A 25299-nucleotide genomic window follows, 5' to 3' on the forward strand; every position below is an offset into this window, starting at 1 on the left:
CCAGGGTGTCAGAGCACAGGTTTCCCAGTGCAGATTTCTGTGGCTGCAAATGTTCCCTCCATTAATGCTTTAAAATCTCTTCACAGGCTATCACTCGCCTCCTCCCAGACTTCGATGTTCAGGCAAGTAAAGTGTTTTTTGTTTGTTTGGTTTTTTTTTTTTTTTTATTTAAAACAGGGAAACTGAATTGACTGAATGTTACTGTGAAGCAAAATGTGATGGGAAATTTCTGACTGCTTGCCAGAAATGTTGTTACTGTGAGAGGGATCTGAATGAGGCTCTGATGTACTGATGTGAAGAGGACTGCAGGAGGTCTTTTCAGGCTGGAGCTGAGAGCTTCATCCGAAAGAGATGGCTGGGTTACAAGCAGTTCTGTTCTTGCTAAGAGAATGAGGTTCTTCAGCAGTGGTGGTGAATGCAGAATATTCCCCATTGGAATATTCACATGGACACATACTTTTCCCAATTAACTAGCTTTCAGTAGCAGTGTGCATACATTTCCTTGGAGGAAATGTCCATCTTGGTGTATCCCATTCTGATGTTGAAAGATTTGAAAAGATTCCTGAAGCCTTTGGAGTAGTGGAAGGTGCTAAGCAATCAGTTGTGCCAGTAAGAGGAGTGATGGTAGTTTCTGTATGTTTATTTACATCTAGAACATAAGAGTTCATAAAGTAGACCACTAGGTCAAATGGTGGCTTTCCACATTCCCTGTACATCATTGCCTTTGAGAAGTAAATCTGTAATTCTCTTAGCTGCCCTTGTATATTATTTTATCACCATTTGGGGTTCTGGTTGAGAAGTCTTTGCTGGTCCTTGAAGTGAGACTAAGGAAATATGTGACCCCATGGTGTGCTTTATTAACTCTTTTGTTCTGGCTTCAACTGGGTTGAACTGGAAGGAAAACCAGGGAGCTTGTACCTGCCCTGACAAAGAGTGAGTAGTGAATTCTCATCTTTGAGGACAACAAGTGGTATGTTTGGGGAAAAGAGGTTCTTCAGGTGTCTTATTTTTATCAAAGGGTGTAGGAAGGGAGGTAGATTGTGCAAGATTAAAGAAAGCTATGAAATTGTTCCAGTGTTTTGAATGTTGAGGCAGAGGTCCTTGAAGGAAATAACCCTTCTATGCTTTGTCAAATGTTTGCATTTGTTTTGTTAATAACCTGAATAACTTGAAATACCAATTATTTGCACCTGTATTTCTATTCAATGTTGTGCACTTGGTTCAAAAGCCATCACAAACTCACCAGTCTTTTCCCTGGAAACCAAGTGAGACAGTTTGCTAAGGCATCTTTACCATCTTTCAGTGGGTCCTCTTTCTACAGCAAAACTGCATATTACAATAATCTTGCATCTTCCCCCCTCATCCTTTCTAACAATGAAATCCACTGCCTAAAGAGTTGATAAGTGTAAGTTAGAAGTTGTCACCATGTGACTTCCTGCAGGACTGTGCACAGCATGGGAGAAGCTTTCTGTTTGGCTCCAGATTGATCACTTGGTCTAAATAAATCTGAATCCCAGATTAAGTCTGCTAACAGGAAAATACTGTAGTATTTTGATTAAGAATCCAGAAGTGACCCATATTTCATTTCTATTCTTGGAATAAATTTGCTTGGTTTGTAAACCATGTGTATATATAGTGGTGTTTTTGCTTGCAAGATCAAATTCTCTAAGCCTTTTTGGTTTTTTGTTGGGTTTTTTTGTTGATTTTTTTCTCATGTTTTGGATTAACTGTCACTAATCCAGAGCAGTGGTTCTTGTCATTTAGCCCTGTTCTGCCAGCTCTTACTTTTCAAATGATCTTTCTTTGTTAGACTTTTAATCTTTGGTTGTTTTAGTTTGGGGGGGGAGATGAGGAAGAAGAATCTCAATCAGTTCTGCTAAGAACTGCTGCAAAGGAGGCTTAGCTTTGGTCCTTAAAACCACAAGTACCCTACCTATGTGTCTTTAAATTCTTCTGTAGTTGATTTATGGAAGAGGTGGTCTGAAGGTGTTGGGAGAGACTCAGTTGCTTAGTTTATTGGAGAGGTTGACGTGTGGCCTTGGAGGCCCCAGGTGACTCGCTATGGACACTGAGGTAGGTGTGTCCTCAGTGAGCAACCTGCCCATGAGCCACGCTTGGGAGGAGGGTACACCTGGCCAGGGAAGGACGTGGTCTGCTCTTGGCAGAGTGGAGCTTCTTATTTGGTGCCTGTGTGGCCTGATGTGGGTGTCCACCATAGCCCTTGTGACTTACTCCCTGCTTTTGGGCACAAGGTAGTGTTCAGTTAATAACTTTGTTTCTGCCACTAGTGATAAGTAGTGACTGCCTATGTGGTGGTTTAGTTCCTGAAATAAATTTTCTCTATTTATTCAGCTTTGGAAAGAAGTAGACTAATCTTCACACTGTTTTAGACAGACTTGACTTAAACATACTTTCTGATTTTTGAAGTAAGCCCTGATAAAATGTAGTGTCACCCTTTTGAAAGCTCACACTTTAAGACTTGTATGTGGTTATTCTCTGGAGGAAAGCTTTCATGAACTTACCAGGGGATGGGCAAGACAAGAGGTGGAGGAACCAACATCTGAGCTACCTGTAGTCACTGTAATGTCTGTCTGTGGCACCCACCTGGAAATTCAAGTGGGAGTCCTCTGCCTCCCAAGAAGGGGAATGTTCCTGAACAAGCCTGTTTTACCTCAGTTCATTACAAACTGGTGCAGGGCAGTGTGCCCTGTGCTGCTTTGTTTGCTTATTGCCAAACATTTTATTTGTATTTCTCGTTTGATCTATTTGCCTATTCCCTGGCTTGGTGATGTTGGAGCCAGCAGAGAACTGGCTCCTCATCGCTGTATAGAGTTCTTCCAGCTTGGTGCCTCAGAAGTAAGCAGTCCATCAGGAGCCTGCCTGCTTCATAACTAAGCAAAGCTTTGAGCTGTGGAGCAGCTGTAGGTGGAAGATATGAGTTTGTCCATTGCAATTCATAGTTGATGGCCATCTGTATCCACCACTGGGATCAAGAGCTATTTCTGCTGTCCTCCCTCCTGCCTGTGAGGGCAGAAGGACAGAGCTGCCTTGCAACACGAGGTGAATCAGCTGCTCCTCCTGGTGCAGTGGGGTGGGTCACCCACTGCCATCAGGGGATGGAGTTCAGGACATTGCAGAGTGTGGTGTGGATTTCCTCCTCCTCCTAGGTCTCTGAAGGAGCAGGGTGGGGGTGGTTGTGGGTTTGTACTCCTGCAGAACAGTGTGACCCTCTGCTAATCGGACTAGGAGGGATCCCTGAGCAGAACTAGCGTAATAATCTGCTTCAGCTCCTGCACTGAAGTTTATGGTACTGCTTTCCACCTTAGCAGAGTCACATTTACATCTAAAGCCATCATACTTATTAATGTACCCAACTCCCAACCTGAATCGGGGAACTTTTTTCTTAACATTGCTAAATATTAAACTAGAAATTTTAACAAACAAAATATAAAGAAAAATACCTGAAAAGGCAAGTACTAGGGTTTTAGAAAAACATAAGATGAACCTAAATAACTACTTTAGAGCAGAAAAAGATAGGAGAAAAAATGATAAATAACTTCAGGCCAAATGGGATTTGAAGCCCAGCATTGCATTACCACATTAAAAGCTCAAATACTTTTGATCGTCAAGATGCTGAAAAAAAAGTGAAAAATAGCATATGCACTTATTACTTAAGAAATTTAATATACTAATATGAAGCGAAAATACACCATCTCATACCAATTTGAAAGCAATTTAAATCCTCTTTAAAAGCTCTGGAGCTTTTCCTTCAGTTCTGAGGCAAGAGGAGGAGACGTATTTAACAGGCATAATATTGTAAATTAAAATAAAAGCATGAGATGGTAATTGAGGATTAAGTATATTTGAAAGCTATAAAATAATTTGGAGGGAATGCATTATTTTACATGTAATATAAAATATGACTTTAGTGAAATCTGCAAAGTGTGTGTGGTTTTCCTTTTCAGATTTCTAAAGCATTTTGTTTGTATATCCCATACTACAGAAAAGAGTTTATTCATAAGCATGATCCTCAGTCCGTGCCTTCCTCAGCCAGGGCAGAGAGGGGAAGGAATAAATGAGCTCTCCTGTGTTACTGACTTACAAATTGCTTCCCCCTTCTAACCTCATGAGAAAATGTCAAAAAATGTCACTTGACCTAAAAAAATCTACTTTAGAATGGATCTCCTTAAAACTAAGACAGCTTCTCTTAAATTGCATGTATCAAAAGTATTTTGGTGTGTTTTTAGGGCAGAAAGCTAGGACTGCACCTCTGTTCAAGTGAGAGATGTGAACAGATGGTGTGTTTGTCTTTATCCTTCTATCGGATTAGTGTACCTTGGATTTTTTTCCAAGATAGTGTTTTAATACAAATCAGTTGGTGAAGAGCCTCTTACTATAACGTTGATGTTGATTGGGATGTGCTGCCATCTGTTTTCAGTGCTCTGCATTTTGAAAACATCTATCCCTACATCACATAGACAAATCTCTTGATCTTTAATAGGATCAATAGGGATGTGAAGTTGTCGGTTTGATGTCACCAAGGAAACTGGTTTGAATTGATTGGGAGAACCTTTTGGGTATGCATTGTTAAGAATTTGTACTAGTGGCAGATAGCACAACCTTCTTGAATTAGGGGAGTCTTACTGTGAAGATAATGAGGAATTAAACCAATTGTTAAACTGACTGTGATTTATGGCAGTAATTAGGAGTATGATCGCTGGTTGTCTCTGGACTATTTTTAGTGACACTGAGTTTGAACTAGGCTCAGGCTCCAGTTCAAGAATTAGCTGTGGAGGTCATTGGGGTGTGCAGGTTCAAGGGTTTGACTTTACCATGAACACAGGCTTTTTTTCTTTCTTGCACAGAGGAGGAAGATCCCACATCTTGAAAGACAGTCCCTCCTAAGAAGATGTGTTCTAGGTTTTCAGTACTGTTACTGGAAGGCTCTAGCAATAAAAATCTGATGCTATGAAATGCCTATTAGCCTCTAACTGAGAAGAGAATAATTTCTATATTCCACACTCAGCAGGAGATATGTTACACAGTGTTGTTTATTTTCATTACTGTTGTTAAAGTTGTTAAACTATAGATTTTTATTCTTCGTATTGGAAGTTGTCTGAGTACAGAAGGAAAGTAGAATGTGGAAAATATTAAATGCTGTTATTAATTGCTATTATTATTAATATATGTAGAACCAGTAGCAAATCTCTTCTGGAGTATTATAGAATGAATATAGCTACAATTCCCTATTCTCTCTCAAAAATGAAACTTTCAGGGTCATTAATATGACTGTTATAGGAATACTTTAGACAAAATGTTGCTTATCTACTTGGGAAAATAGATTTCAAACATTTAAAGTCCTCTGTTTTGTTGCTGAGCAGAATCATTCCGATTTACACTAAATTTTTAGTCTTTTGTGTTCTTACTGGAAACTTTAATGCTGGCTTCTCAGGAAGAACTTGCTTCTGATTTAATTTAGAATAAGTTTGAGGGGTTCTAGCATTTGAGCTAAAAAAACTGAAATGAAGCTGAATTTATGAATATGTGAAGGAAACAACAACAGGAAAGGCTGAACTAATACCCAGGTTTGAAATTTGGCACTTTGTACATTGTGTGGCAGAGACTTAGTTGATCTTTGATGTCTGAGCTCTCCTGAGTAAGTACTTCTGGTCAAACCTGGCTCAAATCCTATTTAAGAATGACATCCTCATGAGTTAAGTCTGTTTTGGTTTCTCTGGCTGGGCATTCTGGGAGTCCTAAGCCTATGCAGGACAGCAGCTTGTCTATATAACCCAGTTTCCTCCTTGAACAACGTAGAAACCAACCACTGTCCTCTGTCTGTCTTGCTGGATTTACCACCCTGCATTGCCTAAGGATGGTACTGGATATGGAGGATACAGCTTACCTGCTAAGTAATGCAGTGAGTATGCAGAGGAATGAGTCTCGAAGGAGACACAGAAGCTGAAGATTAGTGTTTCAGTGGAGTTCAGGCAGCAGCGATGCTCAGCTCGCCTTGGGGCAGGGGAGAAAATCTTGAATCATTGCTGTAATTGTAACTTAAAACAGATGTGAATGTGTAGTTGTAAGGAAAACAGGTGAAATGTAGGATACTGTTGCCTTGTGTCCTTATTTTCAGCAAAATGCGTGGTGTATTTCATGTGTCAAATTAAGGAGCTGAGACTTAGATGAAATTACTCGGATCTCTGATGGGTTTTTGGGTTTTGCTCCGTAAAGATTTTCACAGAAGCTATATGCTCCTGATTTCTGCAGCGTAATTTTGGATAGGTTTGAATTTAACTTGGGCTTTGCCTCTACGCAGTACTTGACAGAGCAAGTCAAGCAAACCTTGTATAGTGTACAGGAGAGGTATCTGTGTCATTCAGTACAAGGCAATAAGTTCAGTATTCTGGTGAACTGCTGAGACTGGCTACTAGCTATATACTGCCTTCACTGTCAGAGTAATGGTAATGTAAATAAGTGTCATAAATAACTGTTGTGATGCCCTTTATACATATTGGCAAAATTTTTTTTTTATAGCCATCTGAGGTTCAAGTGCAAAAGAAACAAAACTGTTCTGTGTTGTGAGTGTTAGTACAGCCCCAGTCACATCTAACTTACCTAGAAATTCAATAACTAAAAGGTGGTACTCAGAGGGACTTTGATTTGATAATAAAGGTGTCCTTAGCTTCAAGATAATTAAATAGCAGCAACTCGTGTTGTGTCAAATAGTAGCAGGGTGCTTATTAGCATTTTCTCTCTGACAACCACCACAACAATTTGTGGATATGCTGCTCTAGAGAAAACTTTAGGCAGTTGGGTTTGTGCTCAGGTCTGTGCATAGTGACCCATGAATCTAACACATGTGGCTGTCATGCTTAATGGGGAAGGCTGCTAAATCACAAGACCCCATAGTGTGATAAATATTTATGGCAAATACACTACCTTCTTTGAGGAATAGTAGTTACTTGAGTTAAAGTCCTTTCCCTAGAAAAGATAAAATACTTCTGGGTACTTTTGGATGTCGACAGTCATAGTTGTAAACTGTTGTTGTTCAGATGTTGTTGTACCAAACTGCTTTCTTTTTTTCCTTACCCTGCCTTTGAAGGAGGTTGAAAACTTTTTAACTGTTCCCTCAGCACCTGGTTGGAGCTAGCAGCGTAAGTGCTCCTCTGGGTGCCTGTGGACTGAAGGAGGTGACAGCCAAATGTAAAATGTTAGCAGGGAGCCAGCACGGTGGGTGAGAACACCAGGGAGGTGTTTGCCCAGGAACTCAGACATCAGGGCTGCCAGCAGAGCCTGGGAGGGGGCAGGACCTGTGTCCATCCTCACACAGGGCTCAGCTGTAGCAGGTGTTCCATGGAGCCCCTGGCAGACTCCTCCTGTTCTTTTCCAGGAGCAAGATGTGGAGACTGTGCATGGCTCGGTGCACGTCACCATGTGCGGCACTCCCCGAGGGAACCGGCCAGCCATCCTCACCTACCATGACATCGGGCTGAATCGTGAGTAGGCTCCTCGTTCAGTAGCACAGGAATGGTCTCATTCCTTCACCAAAGGTGTGGAAGTGGCCATGAGGAGGAAGCCTCACTCAGGTTATTGGTTGTTTATGGCCACTGCAAGTTGTTAGGTGGTACTTAATTCTTCCCTTACAGCAAGTTTAAATCTCAGATTCTTTTTTTTTTATCCTCAGAAAGGAAAGAATTGGAATGCTTCATATAAAGGAGCAAAAGACCTCTGGTAGCTCATAGCAACTGTGTATAAATGCTGTAAAACCATCTGGAGGGGATGGCTGAGGGTATCTTGCCAGCAGGATTGGAAACAGGTTCCTCTCCAAGTGTTATGCCACTGTGGGTTTCTATGAATTACATGTCAACTCACGATGATGAAAGGAGTGCTGGCAATTTGTCCTTAGACAAGTGTTAAGAAAATAACATTGATAAGTGCCTCTTATCTGTCATATCCAAGAATATAACAACATAATTTCCAGATCTGCTCTGATTTGTTCTTTTTGCCAGTACTGTTTGTTTCACACTTGCTGTTTCTGAATCAGTCATCAGTATTTACATTTAATAACACCTGCAGATCTTTAAAGTCTGGCTGTGGCTGAGGGGCAGATATTACTCATGAGAGAAAAATATTTTTTGTGGAACTGCCTTACTTTATTTTGGATTTTCAGTGGATCAGGGGAGAACTTAATGTGAATCTCATCTCTGAATAAGACTTCTTTCTTTGTGGGTTTACAAAGTCTGTCTTTTTGGTGAATAAGATTTCTATAGCTTTGAAAGGGCAGGAACCTCTTCCCAAACTTGAATGTTCTCCTAAAGTTGATTTTAGCTAAAAATGTTTTGTGCTCTGCAACAATCCTGCTTTGTGATGTCATGCTTTGTGTGAGGATGTTCAGAAACACCCACAGAATATTGAACTGTTCTCTAGGCATCTCAAAAATGGTGCTACAGGATTCATGCTTTCCACTCCAGGAGGAAAATACACTAACCCACTCTTCCCATTAGTACTGCTTAAAAATCAGAAATCAAACCACTTCGAAGATGGGAGCCTAAAGCATTGAGCATGCCAGAAAGACACTTATTTTGAGCTGTCTGCAGCAGCCACTCATGTAATGTTTATCTTGTAATATTTGGGCAAAAGCACAAGTCACGATCTCAGCCTTGGATACTTTCTTCCTCCATGTGTTTTGACACAGTCCAAAGATAAACGGCTGGACAACTAAACGGACAAGTTTACCTAAGCTAAAACCTGGGTTTAATGCTTCAGACTGTATTATATTAGTATTTTAACTTGGCATAAAGAATGATTTTGTGAGACTTTGGCATACCAAGGAAATACTGCTGGCAGGTTCCAAAATAAGGTGGATAAACCTTAGATGGCCATCAGGAAGGAGCTGTTCAGGGCTTCTGTTTCAAGGAACTAAAGCAAGTTGGCACAGGTTGCTTTGTGGCAGGACTTCAGAGGTCTTTCCTTCTAGAAATAAAGGACTGCCACTTTTCCCAGCCTATAGCATAGCTCACCTGATTGAACAAACTTTTAACCTGCAAGAGAGATTAATAAATGATTTTATTATAGCTGCAAACTTACTGTTTCCCCTCAGCATAATTATTCTGTGTTTTCTTCTCCTTTTCAAGATAAAACTTGCTTCAATCCTCTCTTCAACTTTGAGGATATGCAGGAAATCACCCAGCACTTTGCAGTCTGCCACGTGGATGCACCTGGTCAGCAGGATGGAGCCCCATCCTTCCATGCTGGGTGAGTTGGCAGGGAAACAGCTCATGCTTTCAGGGGTACCCTCTTTCTGGAGTAAGTCTTGCTCTGCAGTTTAATTCAGGTACTTGAAGCAAACACAGTAGTTGGCTTTTGAACTTAAATCCTGACGTTCTTGCTCTAAGGTGCTAGAGCTCTGGGAGCTCGGTTTTTTGTGCCAGTTCACAGTAGATTTTGGGGCTGTAATTTTGTTGTTTTATTTCTGATAACTAGGCTGCTTGTAAAGCAGTTCCTTGACAGATATTAACATCTGTCAATTTAAATATTGAGTGACCTTGTTTTGTAATGGCATCCTGAATGCAAATACAGAACAAAATTGTTACTATAAACAAGATAGACATTAATCACTATATAATGTCCTTCCTAAACCTGTGGGTTTTATGAAATAGCAGCATGGTGGATGTTAAATGATAATCTACCTGGAAAATCCAAGTTGTTGGACAGTAGCAAAGTGATGTACCCCCACATAGATAGCTGCCTACTCCTACCTGTATATCATAGATGCTCTAACTCTTGGAAACCTCATGTGCCTTGAGCACTGTCTTTGTCAAAATGCCTGCTTCATTTAGTTCAAATGAGACAGGTTTGCCTTAAGATGCCCCCTTGGGTAAGGATCAGCTTGGTTGAGGAAGGGGGCAGCCAGAGTGCCAAGGGGAGGGTACAAGGCAAGGAACAGTTGTTCTGTAAGGACTAGGCATTAAGGAGCTTATAGGTACTCATATGGCATGAGCCAGTCTGTTTTCCTTCTTAATTTTTAAGCTGGTCTGATGCTGAGGAGGTCACGATGGGCCAGATTCTCAGCTAGTGTTAACTGCAATGGCCCAGTTGTCTCCCAGAGCAGCCTACAAAGCTAGTGCAGTCCCCCCCACTTTGCACTGGTTTGAATCATGAGCTTTTAAGTGTCTTCTCATGTACTGAGGAAACATGAACACTCCTGAATTATTCAGCTTCATAGGGCAGCTATCATGGCTTAGGCTAGTAAAGACCCCTGTTTAATGTCATAATGACAGCACAAGAAGCTGTATTCTCTTCCAGCCCTCCAGCTGGGAGACCAGCATACTCAAGTTAACAGTCATAGATGTTGTGGTGACACTAGATTTTGTCATGACAAGGTTGAGTTTACCAACAAGAAAATTTAAGAAAATAAAGCTGTTCTGTACTGTTTTGTTTGGGGTTTATTTGGTTTCATTTTGGAGACTAAACTAGAGAATCGTTAGGTGTAGTCCTGATGGGAAACAGATTTGGATACATTCTAGGCAGATGTTCTCCAGCTACTTAGGGCCGTTTGTTTTCCATGTGCTACACAGTTGAGATTTTGTTCAAAATTTCCTTCCTTCAAAATTCTTTCAGCTCTGCAGAAGACCAGGAGCATTAACTGACAGATGTTTTTACTAAACTTCGTCAGCAGCTTCATGGCCCTTCCTATGGCTTCATTTTCCCCATCAATATTAATAGAAATTTATCCTCATTTTATAGCTGTGGAGATTTGAGTACCCCTGAAAACATGCATGCAAATTATTTGCCAAAGATCTAGATCTCATTGCTGTAGTCTGTGGTCCTGCAACATGGGGAAACATTTTTGTGGGGGCCCAGAAGTAAAAATGTGGTAAATGGGGTTGGAAACTCAGCTCTGAAGTTAAACTTATGAAACAGTTTGAAGTGTTAACTTTTCTTGGAAGAGATTTGTTATGGTCCGTTTTGCTCTCAGACCAGACATCTATCCTCGAAGTCACATTAAGTACTGTATAGATTATGCTCATATTTCTGCTAAATTACTTACTTGTGCTTGCTCTTGATTTAAATTCAGCTCATACTGTCAATGATCTCGTAATGAATACACTGGGTATTAAATCTACAGTGACCACTGTGTCTCTAAATATTCCAGCCTGCTCTACTGCAAGTTCTGTAGTAACTCACAAACACACGTTTGTTGTAGGTATGTGTATCCCTCCATGGATCAGCTGGCTGAAATGCTCCCTGGAATCCTTAAACAGTTTGGGTGAGTGCAGAATTTTTTACTTACTATCCTCATTCTTCTCTCTACGTGGCACACAGTAAGAGCAGGTATTGCTGCCTAGTGTTTTGTCTGCTAGAATTATGGCTGTGGTTTTTTAATTCCTCTGTTATAGATGGATCACTTTTGCCTTTGTTTCTGAAGGAGCTTATTTTTTGGCCTTTTTTTGAAATGTCTGTTTATTTTTAAACAGGAAGCAACTTCGAGTGAAATCTCATGTGCCTAATTTAGGGGCTTCCTCCAGTATTTTCTATGTGTCATCCTCAGAAGGGCAGGGCACAGCCAATCTGGTCTTCCCACTAGAACAACCCACGTTTTCCTGTGTGGTTAGCAGGAGAGGAGGAAAAAAACCAAGAAAAAAACAAACAAACAAACAAAAAAAAAACCCCCAAAACTCCAAAACCAAAACAAACAAACAAACAAAACATGTAGCCACATCTGAAGACACTTAGTTTTGTTTCCATGGCTTGACTTAGGTGGTCAGTCCACCCTCCTTAACTTCTACAACATGCAGGTGCCAGGTTGCCAATGTCCAAGGACCTGGTGGCACCTTCTCTGTGGAGTTGGTGCTCCTGATGCACCATGAAGAGTGCAAGTAGGCACCTCCAAGGATTTTTCAGACCAAACAGAGAAATCCTGACATTGAGGGCTAGGCACCCTTGGAGAACAGACAGGCTGGACTGCTGGCAAGGGTTTTAGTCTCAGACCAGGACCCCATTTTAGACATTGTTCAGTTGTAACCAGCTATTACAACACCTTGGACTGGTTTACCTCGATAACTTCTAAAGAGATGTGCTTAATGTCAGGCACAGGTTTGTCAGTTCTGCTTTTGCACTGAAAAACATGCTATCATTATGTCAGTGCCTTGAAAATCAATTAAACTGGAGTGTACTTACAAAAACCTTGATTTGGTATTGTTAATAAGAATGAAAACTATCCTCAGATGTTTTCCCGAAGGCCTTGTATAACCTGTTTTTCTGAGTGGTTTTGTCTAGTCTCTCCTTCCATGTATTTTCTAAGACCTTGAAGCTGATGCTTTAAAACCAATTTCAGTTAACGCAAATATTTGATTTGTCTCTGCCCTGTTTGGTTATGAAATTTAAACTTTATCACCCCAGTGGCTGGACAGCATGAGAGGTTTTCCTGCCAGCCCACTGTTAGAGGAGAATCAGTGTCCCAGTTGGAGAGCTGCACTGGGGAGCCTGAGCAGTGGGGAGCTTTGTATTTAGGCTGCAAATTTCAGGACTGTATAAGTTTTTCTGGCAGAGACTAGCAGTATCCTTCCAGGATCAGAACAGTGCTGTGGTTTCTCAGTATATTTACTTAAAGATAAATGAGAATTGCTGCTGCCCTGCAGTGCATGAGGACCAATGTCCTGTAAACCTGCCAAAACCAAACCAGCCGCTACACTGAGCGCCTTGCTGGGGCCGGTGATGCTGCTGAGGGTCCACAGTCTGCCTGAGCTGTAGCCCACCCTTCTGTAGACACCCATTAGCATGTGAAAGAGGAAGGCTGCTGGTGTGGGTTTATTTTCAGTGCTTGCTCATTTGTCTCTTCTGTTTTATTGCTGTGCAGGCTGAAGAGCATTATAGGAATGGGAACTGGAGCTGGAGCCTACATCTTAACCAGATTTGCTGTAAGTTTTGTGGAGCTTCCCTACAGCCTTGAACCTGACTTCCCTGGTGTGTTCTCACCCCTGTAGCATGTGCAGAAAATTCCTGCTCTGCTGTACCCATTTAAGTAAGCAGTGAAGCATTTCAGTGAAATACCACAGTCTGCGGGATAGCTTCTCCAGAAGACCTAGATTTTCCATTTTAAGGCCTGGGCTCTACCCAGTTAATTTGCAGAAGGTTTTTTTAATGGGAGTTCTCTATTTAAACTGAGGGTGGAGAAGAAGTGAAATCTTAATGCCCTCCAGCTGCTCACTTGAACTGCTTTAATAATTTTTTTTTTCCATATATATACTTGTTTTGTGCAAGATAAAACTAGACTTACCACCTTCCTCCCCAGGAGATAATTTGCTAATTTAAATTTTATGCTGACTGTCACTTTGCAAAGGATATGGGATGAATCTTAAACCTTTTTTTTTGCAGTTAAACCACTCGGACATGGTGGAAGGATTAGTTCTCATTAATGTAAACCCTTGTGCTGAAGGCTGGATGGACTGGGCAGCAACTAAGGTAAACATTTCTAAGTTAGAAAATAAATCAGACTGCCAGCCTGCCAAGTGTGAGGAGCTGGACAAGCTTGTGTGTCAAAGCATGGCTGCAGACACAATGTCCCAGTCTTAATTCCTTTGGGGTTTAATTCTTCCATTTGCAAATGTACTTCCTGCAGGGCTAGTGGTAAAAATAAGTATTTTGAGGGAACAGATAGCTGTGGTATAATGGAGCTACTGGGTATGGACAACTAAGATCTAGTAACTGCTGGGGAAAACCTAGTTTAATCTGGACACAGGGTAGTTTTGGAAAGAGCTTTCTTTCAAGTGAATGTCAAGCATAGTGTAACATTCAGTTCTTTTTTTGTCCATCGCTTTGTTTACCAGCACAGTCCAAAACGTGAACTAGTGCACAGAAAAATGTTTGGAACAACATCTTCCAGGTTTCAATCATCTAGCTGAGTCTTAGATGCCAAAAAGACTCAGAAAAAGACATAAGCTACAGTAACTGTGGACAGATTGTCCATACAAGCAGACTTTTAATGAAATTTTTCACATACAAAGAAGCTCCTGCTAACTGTAGTCTTTTGTAGTTGCAAGATTGCAATGTGGGAAAACAGGTGCTGAGAGCTGTTTTCAAAAATCTTTCTTCAACCACTATATATAAATAAGTTACATTACATGCCACTCAGATTTAACCTATTAAAACATTTTTCAGGGTAAACTGAAAGCACTTAGTGTCATTTGTTGTCATGTCTAAGTGAATGGCAGTTGTTACAAACACTCTGAGAAACACAAAAAAATAGTGTGTTAGTTTTTAACCACAGATTGAGACAACCCATTGTAAGTATCTAGGGTTATATTAAATGTAATTACATTTATAATTCTAGAACAAACTTCCCAGAGCTGTAATATAATTCTTTCAAGGCTTAGTTTCTAATTTTTGAGAAATAATTTTGCATACCAGTTTATTTTAGCGAGTTTGATCTGGAAGTACACTTAGTAACTCATCTCCATTGGGATGTACCAGTTGACCCACTTTATCTCACCCAGTGTCTCACTGTAATTAAATTCTTCCATATTGATGCCTCTGCTTCCACCTTTGTGAAGTATTGCTGACCTTAGGAGAGCAGTGGGTGCTCTGTATCCTTCTGTCCTTCCAAAGGAAGATGTGCACTGGGACATGAGCTTCAGGTCCCAGCTCCAACCTATTGTCAGTGTGGGTTGTTAGGGAGGAGACTGGGCAGTGAGGTTGAATGAAACCATCTGGCTGACTTGCTTGCTGTTCTTGCAGGGAGCAATGGCTGTGACACTAGTAGTGTGTTCCCTATAAAACTGCTCTAGCAGACATGTCTGATTCAATCTCACAAGATAAACAACCCCTAATGGTCTTTTAGTTGAATTGCAGGGAAAAAATATCAGTCCAGGATATTGTACATACAAGGACAGCAGAGAAATATCCATTGCTCTACTTATGGGTAATTGAAAGGTTTCAGTTGTTCAAGGCTTGTTTTAATATCAGATACTTAGATGATGTTGCTGTTCAGATTTCAGGTTGGACAAATGCTTTACCAGACATGGTCATTTCACATCTTTTTGGAAAGGTAAGGATATCCAAAAGATTCCTCTGAGGTATTCAGTTGTCTGTGTTCACCTCCTGGGGCTAGGGAGAGGGAAAAGCCTTCACTTAAACAACAAAGGATGAAGTTAAACTATGAGATAGGATTCACACTTGTGTTCCTAGTGTTTTGGAGGTGATATTCTGTCATAGAACTGGCTGTGTCCCAGTGACTCTAGGGTATCTCAGTCATAACAGCTCTAGTGAGGGCAGTTCCTAGTTTAGACAGCCAATAATTAAACATGATTGTAAGTATTGTATGTGCTCATGTTCTGAGCAGAGCTATCCTTGAGATTTTCTTATGCCATAATACACTTGTAACTCTTGTGAATGCTGTTATTTGTACCAGTGCTGCTCTTTGGTGCAAGGCTACTTTAATGGAAATTGCTACACAGCTTTCTGAGGCTGCTTTGCTTTGCTAGGAGCTGCTTGTAAATGCAATGGAAAACTCCATTCCAGCAGAACAAGGGACTAATCTATAAAGACTTTAGAACCAAACTGTTGGAAAATGTTAGTGATTGAAGTCCTTGAAGCTTAGTTATTTACTATTGTGAAATTCAGTTCCACACTGCATATGTTTGTAAGCTTTCAACATCTGTTTTACACTGGAAACATCTGAGCTTCTCATCCTGAATCTTTTTTTTTTTTTGCTTTAAAACCTCACACTTGTCTGACTGTAACCATCTGCACTACAACTATGTGTTTTGCAATTGTAAAATCTTAACATTACAACATACTGAAGTTTCAAGCAAAAAATGTGGTACTGCAGTTGGAGGCTAATTTTAATTCTGGGTGACAGCACTGGGTGCTAGAAGTTGTCCCTTCCCTAAAGGTGCACTCCTGTTGTGTAGATACAAATCTGACACATGACTGCTGTGCCATGTCTTTAGATCCTTTCAGAAATAGCCCCTATTCTGAATGATTCTGTCTCCACTGTAGGAGGAGATTCACAGCAACCATGACCTGATCCATACTTACCGTCAGCATATTATTAATGATATGAATCAAACCAACCTGCATCTCTTTGTCAACTCTTACAACAGGTAAATACTTTTACCTGACTTCTAACTGGAAGCTGTTTTAAGAGGTTGTCCAGCTCTTGGAGCCAGTGTTACTTGTGTGGTGGAGTGACTTGTATTCCCCTAGTATAAAGTTCTGCTTGACAGTGCCTTTAGGAATCTCAGGTGGTTTGATTCTGGGAGAAGGACCTTGTGCATTTGTGGGGAGAAAGATGGTGCACTGGGGCTGAATGTTGGTCCTTCAGTCTAAGAGTGGTTCTCAATCAGTTGCAGAGGCTACATCGTGTATTGTATTAACATGTGTGTATTTGTGCTTTCTCTAAACTAGAAGAATATGGAAGTATCTGTAAAATTCTAGTGTATCAAGAGCCTTTATATTCTCCACTTTTTTTTCAGTCGGCGAGACCTAGAGATTGAGCGTCCTGTTCCTGGAATAAATGTTGTCACCCTTCAGTAAGTGTTTTGTTCTCTACCAGTTCACCCATGCATGATGTGAGCTGAGGGGTGTGATCAGTAGGGTCACTGCCTATGCATTGCAGAGCTGTAGCTGAGTGCCTCTGTGCTAGAAAAGGTTCTCATAACTTCATGTAGGAAATTAGGAGTTACTTAGAGCCAGGGGCCACCACTAGGAAGATTCCCCTCTTCAAACCTCAGAGTCATATTAGCTGAAATGGAAAACTAAGCAGTTCCTGTCTGTGTATCTGCAAATTGGGGTTTACAGAGTAATTGTTTGAAAAGTAGATGTACTTAACTTCACCTGGAAATATGTCCTAGTTAAAGGAAATTATAGCTCTGAATGCACTTAAGCTGTGCCTGAACCCACCAAACCTTTAGGAAGATGGAGCAGGTATGAGAATGATGACCTGCCAGATCTTCTGCTAATAACTTTTCACTTATGCTGCAACTTGTGCAACCTAACAGCTGGCAAGTCCTTCTCTGCTCAGCTGCTGGTGTTTACACACAGGAGACTTTGAGCCTCTGCCTCTCTGCCAGTTTGCTTGAAATTGGATGACAGGTCCAAAAGCTGGAGCTCAGGGACCTGGGGAGTGGGGGTGAGATTTTTTTTTTATGCTGATATCCACATTCAATTTGTTATAAAACAAGGAATAAGAGCACTGTGAAGGACTGAGTGCTGTGAGGTGGGGATAAGGACAGATTCTCAGGCAACTTATGGGAGCATGTCAGTAACTCTGCAGGTGATACAGTGGATTTGATGTGTTTAAAGGTGTCTGAAGTACAGACCAAATAATTTTCAAACACTTAACTGTCTCATCCTTCCAGCAAGACAAAGTGCAGCATGGGGCAAGTCCAGGCAAGGTCACAGAGATAATACTGCTTCTGTGTGCTTCCTTGCAGATGCCCTGTCCTCCTGGTTGTTGGTGACAGCTCCCCAGCCGTGGATGCCGTGGTGTGTATCTATACTGAGCTATCTTTGATGCCATGCTACTGGGCAGCAACCTGGCTGGCTGTCAGTCCAGCTCAGCTGGCTCTCCTCTTCCAGACCACGGGAGAGCTGCCTTTAATTCCTTGCAGTTTGTCCCTCTGTCTGTGCACTATTATTTAATAGCTGCTGCCTTAGGAACAATCGCCACAGCAGTTCCAGTGAACCGCAAATATTTTCCTTTAGAGAGGAATCTGCTGCTGATATTTCAACTTGTTCTGTGGTGTTGGAGCTGTGCCCTGGGTCACTGTGGAAGCAAAGAGCTTCTTTTTGACCATTATAACTCGCCCCAGATGACTGGATGACTTCAAATGTTGTGCCTCTACGGGCATGCCCAGTCTGCTGGCCTGTGGCCATATGGCTGCTCACCACTTGGGACGTTACCAGATGACCCCAAGTCACAAGATAAACAACACTTGTTGCCACTGGAGTCCCAGAAACAGATAAAAAAAATCTTCAGTTCCCAACTAATGGGTTTGTTTGTATATGGAAAAGAATAGTCAAAAATGTGAGCTGACCTACTTGGGTTTAAAGATGTATATACGTATCCACAGAGGTTTTATAGACACCAAAGTTGCTCAGTTTAGTCTGTTAAGTCAGAAAACAAGATATTTAATCTGATTATATCCAGCAATTCATAATTAAAATCTTGTGTGTAATGCCTTATGCTTCTGTTTTTTAATATAGGTTGAATGCAACTCAAAGCTGGACCCAACGAGGACCACACTTCTGAAGGTAATAACAAAAGCTGTCCTTTTAAATAAACATTCCTCTCATTTGAAGTCAGCTGGATTAACTAAAACAGCAAAACCAGAGTGATGTGCTGCAGTGCAGATAACAGGGTGAGAATCCAGTTCTGATGTGGAAAGGCAGTTTCCTCAGGACAAGAGTATTTTAGTTGGATAAATGGGAGTAGGGGCTTCTTGTCAAGGTTAACAGCAGGGAATTTCTCAACTCCTCCCTTTTAAGGCACATTTTGAAACACGTAGTATTTCACACACCCATGCTGAATTTTACTAGAGCTGGCAATGTTGATCTTGAGGTATTTTGAAAGGTTTGGAAAAGCCATCAGTGGAGTGGAAGTGCAGACCAACACGTTCTCTTGGTTTGCAACATCGTGCAGAGGCTGTGGCTGATACTTGGCATTCAGAGCATGGGTGAAATCTTCAGTTTGTGACTGAAGTGAAATGGAATGAGTGTAACAGCATGCAAATGATGAGACAAGTTTGGTCATGCTTCTGCTGGGAACTTTTACTGCATCTCTTTATTGAACTGGTCAGTGAAAATTATAATAAGCAAGGGGTTTTTAAATGTTTTTTTCCTCCTAACGTGAACTACCATGTGGACATGGCAGACTCACCCTAAGCAAAAATCTGACACTATCTCAGATCCTCTATCAGTGACCAGCATTTTTTTCAGTCCGGGGATGTGGCTGATGCCAGATCCTGCTACAGGCCTGTTTTGCTGCTAACTAATCCTAGATAGGATTGGGGGTTTCCTGTAATTTACGACTCAACTGTTTTCAGCTTGTGGTGTTCCTTGGAACAGGTCTGTTTTTGTTGGGTTGGCTTTGAGGGGTGGAGCAGCAGGAAAAATGAAATGCTCCAAAAATATTGCATGGACTCAAGATAGCTTTTCTAATTTGGCTTTCCCTGCTTCCCTTGGCAAGTCAGGCTGATGCTTGCCATCCGCAGTCTCAGCAAGTAATTTTTTCCCTCTCACCTCTAAGGTTTAGGTGTTTGCTCTTTCTGCTGTTTGTCATTCAGGTCAATACCGAGTCATGTTATTGTAATTCAGAGCTGAACTTGTAACCAGGACTAATAGGCTAGTTTCTAAGAAACTGGTAATCACTGCCTAGGAAAAACATTTATTGGTAGCTCCAACCAATGCTTTCCCTTGGGGTCGAGGCACTTTGAGGCTTCCTGGGGTGCAGTCATAGGTTTTATAAACATTTAACTGCTGACTTTGAGGCACTCATCTACATGTATGTTACTCACCCAACAAAAGGAAATGTTTTTCTGTCAGATAGATGAAAAGATCATTGTAATATATCCTGAGCATAAATGATTTCCTCTGGCATTATGCTAACTGGCTGTTCTCATTCCCATTTCAGATGGCTGACTGCGGTGGGCTCCCTCAAGTTTCCCAGGTAGGACTTGGCTGACGGAAATCCTCCTAATCCTGTCCTGCAGTGTGTCAGGCTGCAACAAATGGGTGTTTTCCTGCAGGGTACTTGCTGTTCCCAAATATCAGCCAAAAGGATGGTTATGATTTCACGAATAATGATGTCAGTTGGTCATCTGAGCTTTCTTTTTTCTTTAAAGAGCAATGAAGTGCAAAATTAAGATTGGGAGGGGATATTATTTCCACTAATTAAGTCTTAACCAAGGAAAGGTCTGAGGTGGGAATGCAGAGGCATTATTTTATGCCTGTCTACTAAGATAACATGGATTAAGGTTTGAGCACTAGCACTTTAAAAACATTCTTATTTGTACTGTTTATATAGTAAAGATCAGGGAAGTGGGAGGCAGGAAATAACGCTGTGTTCTTGCATACACTGCGCATGAGCTGGAGTTTCGGAAATATATTTAGGCATAAACTCCAAAGCTGCTATTGAACCAGGCTGGGAAAGTTAAAATTTAACTATGCTCTAGTGTTGCTTCAGTAAAAGAGCTGACCTGTAAATCAGCTTTTGAATGTGATCTAACATCTAAACAGAATTTGTAATTATCTGCAGCAGAGATAATCCTGTCCATGTACAGGCAGAATGAGCGTTAACAGTGGGGAAGGGAAGGGGTTTTTAAAGCCACATGGTGTGTTCATTGCTGCTGTTAGGCAGAGTCCATTCTATCTACTGATTCAGATATAAAAAAATATAGGCAATGTTGTCATGTGCAATAGTTGAGGTTGTGAGGCTTGTTTGGACACTGTCAGCAGCAGAGGAAAGCAGTGAGTGCCTCGCTGCAAGGGTGTCAGTCATAGGCAGTCGTGCTTGCATGCTGAACTGGTTTGCCCTAGAAATATAACTCAGCTCTGATGAGCTGAATTTGTTCTCTGCTAATTAGGAACTGCTCAGTTACAAACCTGGTGTGAACTTCTGCGTGTATCACAAAATGTATATATTTTGTGAGGCTGGTATTACTTTGGTTCACCTGCCTCAGTGGCTGTGTCAGCAGTTTGGGCCAGGCTTAAAACACTTGTAGTCACATCTCTGGAAATTTAATTCTCAAGTGCATCTGTCCATTTGGTAAAATAATCATAGAATCACTATGGTTGGAAAGGACCTCTAGGATCAAGTCCAACCTCCATCCCAACATTTCCCTAACTGCTAGGCCATAGTCTCAAGTGCTACATCTACTTGTTTTTTGAACACCTCCAGGGATGATGACTTTACCACCTCCCTGGGCAGCCCATTCCAGTGCCTAACCCCTCAGTGAAGAAATTCTTCCTAATATCCAATTAAAACCTTCCTTGTGCAACTTGAGTTCATTTTCTCTCATCCTATCATTAGTAATTCGGGAGAAGAGACTGGGACAGGGGAGCTGACTACAGAAAGGAATAATGGAATTATCTCCTGTAGATGAAATTTTCAGACATCCAGTAGAGCCCAGAGAATTTTTAAGGTGTCCCTGTTAAGATAGGGTATCTATGGCATCTGTAACATTGTGGTGTAGCTAACTTGCTGAGTGTTACATACAATAATACTCTTTCTTTTGCAGCCTGCCAAGCTTGCAGAAGCTTTCAAATACTTTGTTCAGGGAATGGGATACAGTAAGTACTGTTTTTATGGAATGGTTTACCTGGCTACCAAAGTTTGTTGGGCATCTTAAGCACTCAGTCTTCTGGTCCCAAAGGTGTGATCCTTTCCCTGCTGGAGGTACATTTACAATGAGGGAAAAAAGTCTCTGATATCTGCACAAATAATTTTCAGACTAAATTCTGTTACTAAATAGTAGAGAGCTTTGTGGGCAGCTTGTGCCCACAAATACTTGCTTTACTTTATCTTGGTATTTTTAAGGTGGGTATTTGTAATATTGTCCCTTGTTGCATCACAGGATATGATTCATATACTGCACACAACATTTAAAACCTCATTAGTTCAGAGACTTTTTGATTTGTAGCCATTGCCCTTCACACCTCTGCTTCTGACAACTGCTGTTGTGTAGATGCATTGCTGACCTGGGTTGCCAGCAAAGATAAACTTCTGAAAGTACTGGGAGGTCTGAGTCTCTTTAGTTTTCCTCTGGATTGTTGCAGCCACAGGAACGTACCTTAAAGCTCTGTCTTGACTCTCTCAGCCCTTGCCAATTTTGCGTTAGTAGTTTGGGCTCCTTAACTCTGTGCTTGGAGCAGTGGTGGTTGTTCTGCATGTGAAGCTACCATGAAAAACACATATGCAAGCCTTGAAGGCTTCCCCAGGGTGGTGGAGGCTGGAGAGGAAGGCAAGGGCTCCCTTACAAGCCTCTGAAGCAAGGTGTTAACGAAGGACTCTTCTTGCAGTGCCCTCTGCTAGCATGACCAGGCTGATGAGGTCCCGCACGGCTTCTGGCTCCAGCGTAACCTCTTTGGAAGGACAGAGGAGCCGGTCCCACACCGGGGAGGGCACGAGGAGCCGGTCCCACACTGGGGAGGGGACGAGGAGCCGGTCCCACACCGGGGACGGCGCCAGGAACCGCTCCCACACGGACACGCGCATCGAGCTGACGCCCAACTCGGCCAGCAACGCTGAACAATCGAGCCCCAAGTCCATGGAAGTGTCCTGTTAGGTGGCTGTGGGAGGTTGAAACTGGCCACGGTGTGCAGAAGTAACCGATGCCCCCCGTATCACAAAAACACAACTGGTATTAATCTCGAGCTATTCTGTAGGGTGAACTCTGTTCGCCAGGGTCTGACAGGGACCAAAGAAAAGAAGCATCTCATCTGCTCTGTCGTTATTCCTGTAACTCAGACAGTTGCTGCTATTGTGCCCTCCTTCAATGGATGCCAAATTCTAAAGGATACTTGCCAAAAGCCGATGTGGTTGTCAACACTTCAGAGTCAAACTAGGCTTGCTTAAGATCCTCTTTTAAAATCAAAACTGTTACTTGCCCCTTTATCTCTTGTTCACTTGAAGTAAACTAGCACAATTTGAGATGAGTTTCAAAGAGGGGGAGAAAAAAAAATCACTATTATGGATGACTTTAAAAGGAAATGAAACAAATGTGTTACAGCCTCATGTTGAAGCTGGAGTTGAATTCATTGTATATAGCTTGACTTCAAATGATAGAGAAGTTAACGTATCGTGCATTTATAGGCCTTCTAATTCATTAGTATTCAAGCCTGTTTTCCTACCTACAATAATATACTACTAAAATAGGCAATTTTAATGTGACTTTGAGACGAACTAAATCTTTAAGCTTTTTTTATTTCACTTTTTTGAGATTTAGTTCCAGTCTTCCTTTTCTTCCCCCTTCCTAGACCCTAAAACCCACTTAGCCAAATGAAGACAGGATATAAATTTAATAAATAAGGTAGTGTTCCTGTTTGGGATCTTGGGCCAAAGGGTTTGCCACACTGCAGAAGTTGATGTGTTTGTAACAAGTAGGGTAGCTGTACATGCCAGCAAAGCAGAAACAGCTTGATTTTTTTTTTCCTTCAGGCAGCTTCTTATCTTTGCAGCTCAAGGTTTTGTGTCCAGCACAATTGTGATAAATTTGGAATTCTGTAAGCAAAGCCAGATCCAGATGTTCTTTGTCAGGAGAGATGAATAACTGTGGGATGGCATGTAATTAGATACTGTACATTCAACTGCCACTAATTAGTAGATTTGAAACTCTGATGAGATCTCACTGGTGCTGAGAAGTGTATTCTACAGAATAGTGGGGTGGCAACACTGTATTTGTGAAATACAGTGTTTAATGACTGTAAATCTAATGATCTGCTGGTTCTGCATCTTTATGTAGCCTCCTGATACCTTAGGTTACTTTCTTTGATGCTCATGGCTCGATACCTTTCTGCCAGTCAGATTTTCAGTTGGATGTTCTTAAGTTTGTCCTTCCGTAGGTAGTTGGGCAGTATTTCCCAAGCTCCAATGCATAGCTGCTGTGTTGCAGTCCTCACAGAAACAAAACTCAAATGCTGAGCAGTTAAAAAGCAAATGTTAATGCTTGGGATTGCTTGTTCAGAAGAGCTCTGTCTAGGTTACTTCATATTGACTAACTGCAGCTCTTGTGTAGAATATCCATAACAGTTTGTGGGAAGAACAGACAATTTCCAGAAAGAATAAAGCTATTGTGTAAAGTCTATCAAGAAAAGTTTCTTAATGAAGTATTTGTATTTATTTCAAAACAAATAAATTTGTAACTTTGCAATGTCTGGTGCCTTGCTGTTTTATCCAGAGTACAATAATTTTTCTCCCAGTGTATTTTCACTGCTCTGTATCAAGGATATCTTTTTTCTTTTAATCATATCTCTGCCATTCCCTACTCTTGTGCTCAGAGCACTTTTTCCCTTTTTTCCTTTTTCCTATTTATACTACAAAAACACAGCATGCTTCAATATTAAGTGCTACTGGCTATTCAAAGTGCTAAAGGATAAATTTGCTCTAACAAACACAGAAAAACTGAGCCTCAATACAGAGTACTATTTGTTTGCTGTTTGAAGTTACCTTTGTCTCCTCTCCAAATCTGATCTGTAAATTCACTGATGTGTGAGATGTTCCTCACCAATCTCTGGAGGTATTTAGGCCTCTTAACTGGAGTTGCACATGCCACTTTGAGTTTCTAAATGCTGGGGGATTTTTGGAACTCTTGCAAGAATCTAACTTAAGAAAAGTAGAGGAAAGATTATCCCTTCACAAATAAGTTTTAAAAGGACTCCCCAAATGCAAGAAAGAGGAATCTAAAGGTGTGGAAAGAATGAAAACTTTGATTCTTGTCCTTAAAGCAGAAACAGTTGTCCTTTTTCACTGTAAACTTCTGTTTGTCTTGGTGGTTTCCTGGTGAAAGATTGTCTTTTACTAACTTGAGTGGTATCTGCCCGTCATGGGCAAACATCCCTCTGTGGGTTGGTTTGGAGGGTTCCTTTGTGTGTTACGAGGGTCTGGGAGCACTGGTGCTGTTCGGGGGGGGGTGGTCAGAAGTCAACAGAAGGCAGTCACAAAAATGGCTTTGCTGTGCTTTTTATGTGGGAAACCTCAGTAACTGTGCTGCTCTAACCTAGTGACTTACTGAACATAAAGGGGTTTTCAGGGGCAGGTTGGTCTGTGGCTTTTGCTGGAGCTATTTTGGGCTTCTCCTTCCTCCTGTATCTCAAAGTCCTGTGATGGGAAGAAGCAAAAGAAGATATTTGGCATTTGCTCAGTGTGATGATTCAGCAGTTGTGATTGGATTAATACCAGCAAAGGGCTTGAGTTGGTTAACCACAGCCTGTGCCAGTGAAAATGGGAGGAACCTGCGCCAACTCTTCTCACAAAAGAAGGGCAAAGTTGTGTTCTTCGCTGAGCTTTTCTGGGAATGGCTAATCATTCCTTCCACAAGGACACCATGGTGTGCCTGTCAAGCCTAGGCACTTTATTTTTGTTTAACAGGGAGGAATGCATCCAAGCCTTCTCGCAGCAGAAAAGGATCTGCGAGCACTTGTGAGCAGCAAGGAGTTGCTAGGACCACTGTAAATGTCAGCTTTGCAACAAAAAGTGCTCTGCTGGCAAGGAACAGCGTGTACCTGTACTGAAAAGCTGGAGGACGGTACAGCAGAGTGGCGTCTTATCTTTTACAAAGACTTCTGAGTCCTCTTTCC

The 25299-nt window shown here is 41.4% G+C and overlaps 1 protein-coding gene across 1 annotated transcript in view; it reads left to right on the forward strand.

Moving 5' to 3' along the window:
* Positions 1 to 22768, forward strand: part of NDRG1 (N-myc downstream regulated 1) — a 25441-nt gene extending 2673 nt beyond the window's left edge. The window contains exons 2-15 of the mRNA XM_008939655.1: positions 87 to 122; positions 7394 to 7499; positions 9138 to 9258; positions 11210 to 11272; positions 12863 to 12923; positions 13381 to 13467; positions 14993 to 15049; positions 16003 to 16106; positions 16479 to 16535; positions 17439 to 17490; positions 18211 to 18258; positions 19637 to 19672; positions 21243 to 21294; positions 22024 to 22768. Of these exons, the coding sequence (XP_008937903.1) occupies positions 87 to 122; positions 7394 to 7499; positions 9138 to 9258; positions 11210 to 11272; positions 12863 to 12923; positions 13381 to 13467; positions 14993 to 15049; positions 16003 to 16106; positions 16479 to 16535; positions 17439 to 17490; positions 18211 to 18258; positions 19637 to 19672; positions 21243 to 21294; positions 22024 to 22289 (1146 nt within the window). The 3' untranslated portion in view covers positions 22290 to 22768. The remainder of the gene's footprint in view (positions 1 to 86; positions 123 to 7393; positions 7500 to 9137; positions 9259 to 11209; positions 11273 to 12862; positions 12924 to 13380; positions 13468 to 14992; positions 15050 to 16002; positions 16107 to 16478; positions 16536 to 17438; positions 17491 to 18210; positions 18259 to 19636; positions 19673 to 21242; positions 21295 to 22023) is intronic.
* Positions 22769 to 25299: the final 2531 nt, after the last annotated feature.

This window comes from Merops nubicus, unplaced genomic scaffold (genome assembly GCF_000691845.1).
Source record: "Merops nubicus isolate BGI_N331 unplaced genomic scaffold, ASM69184v1 scaffold14554, whole genome shotgun sequence".
NCBI classification, from domain to species: Eukaryota; Metazoa; Chordata; class Aves; order Coraciiformes; family Meropidae; genus Merops; species Merops nubicus.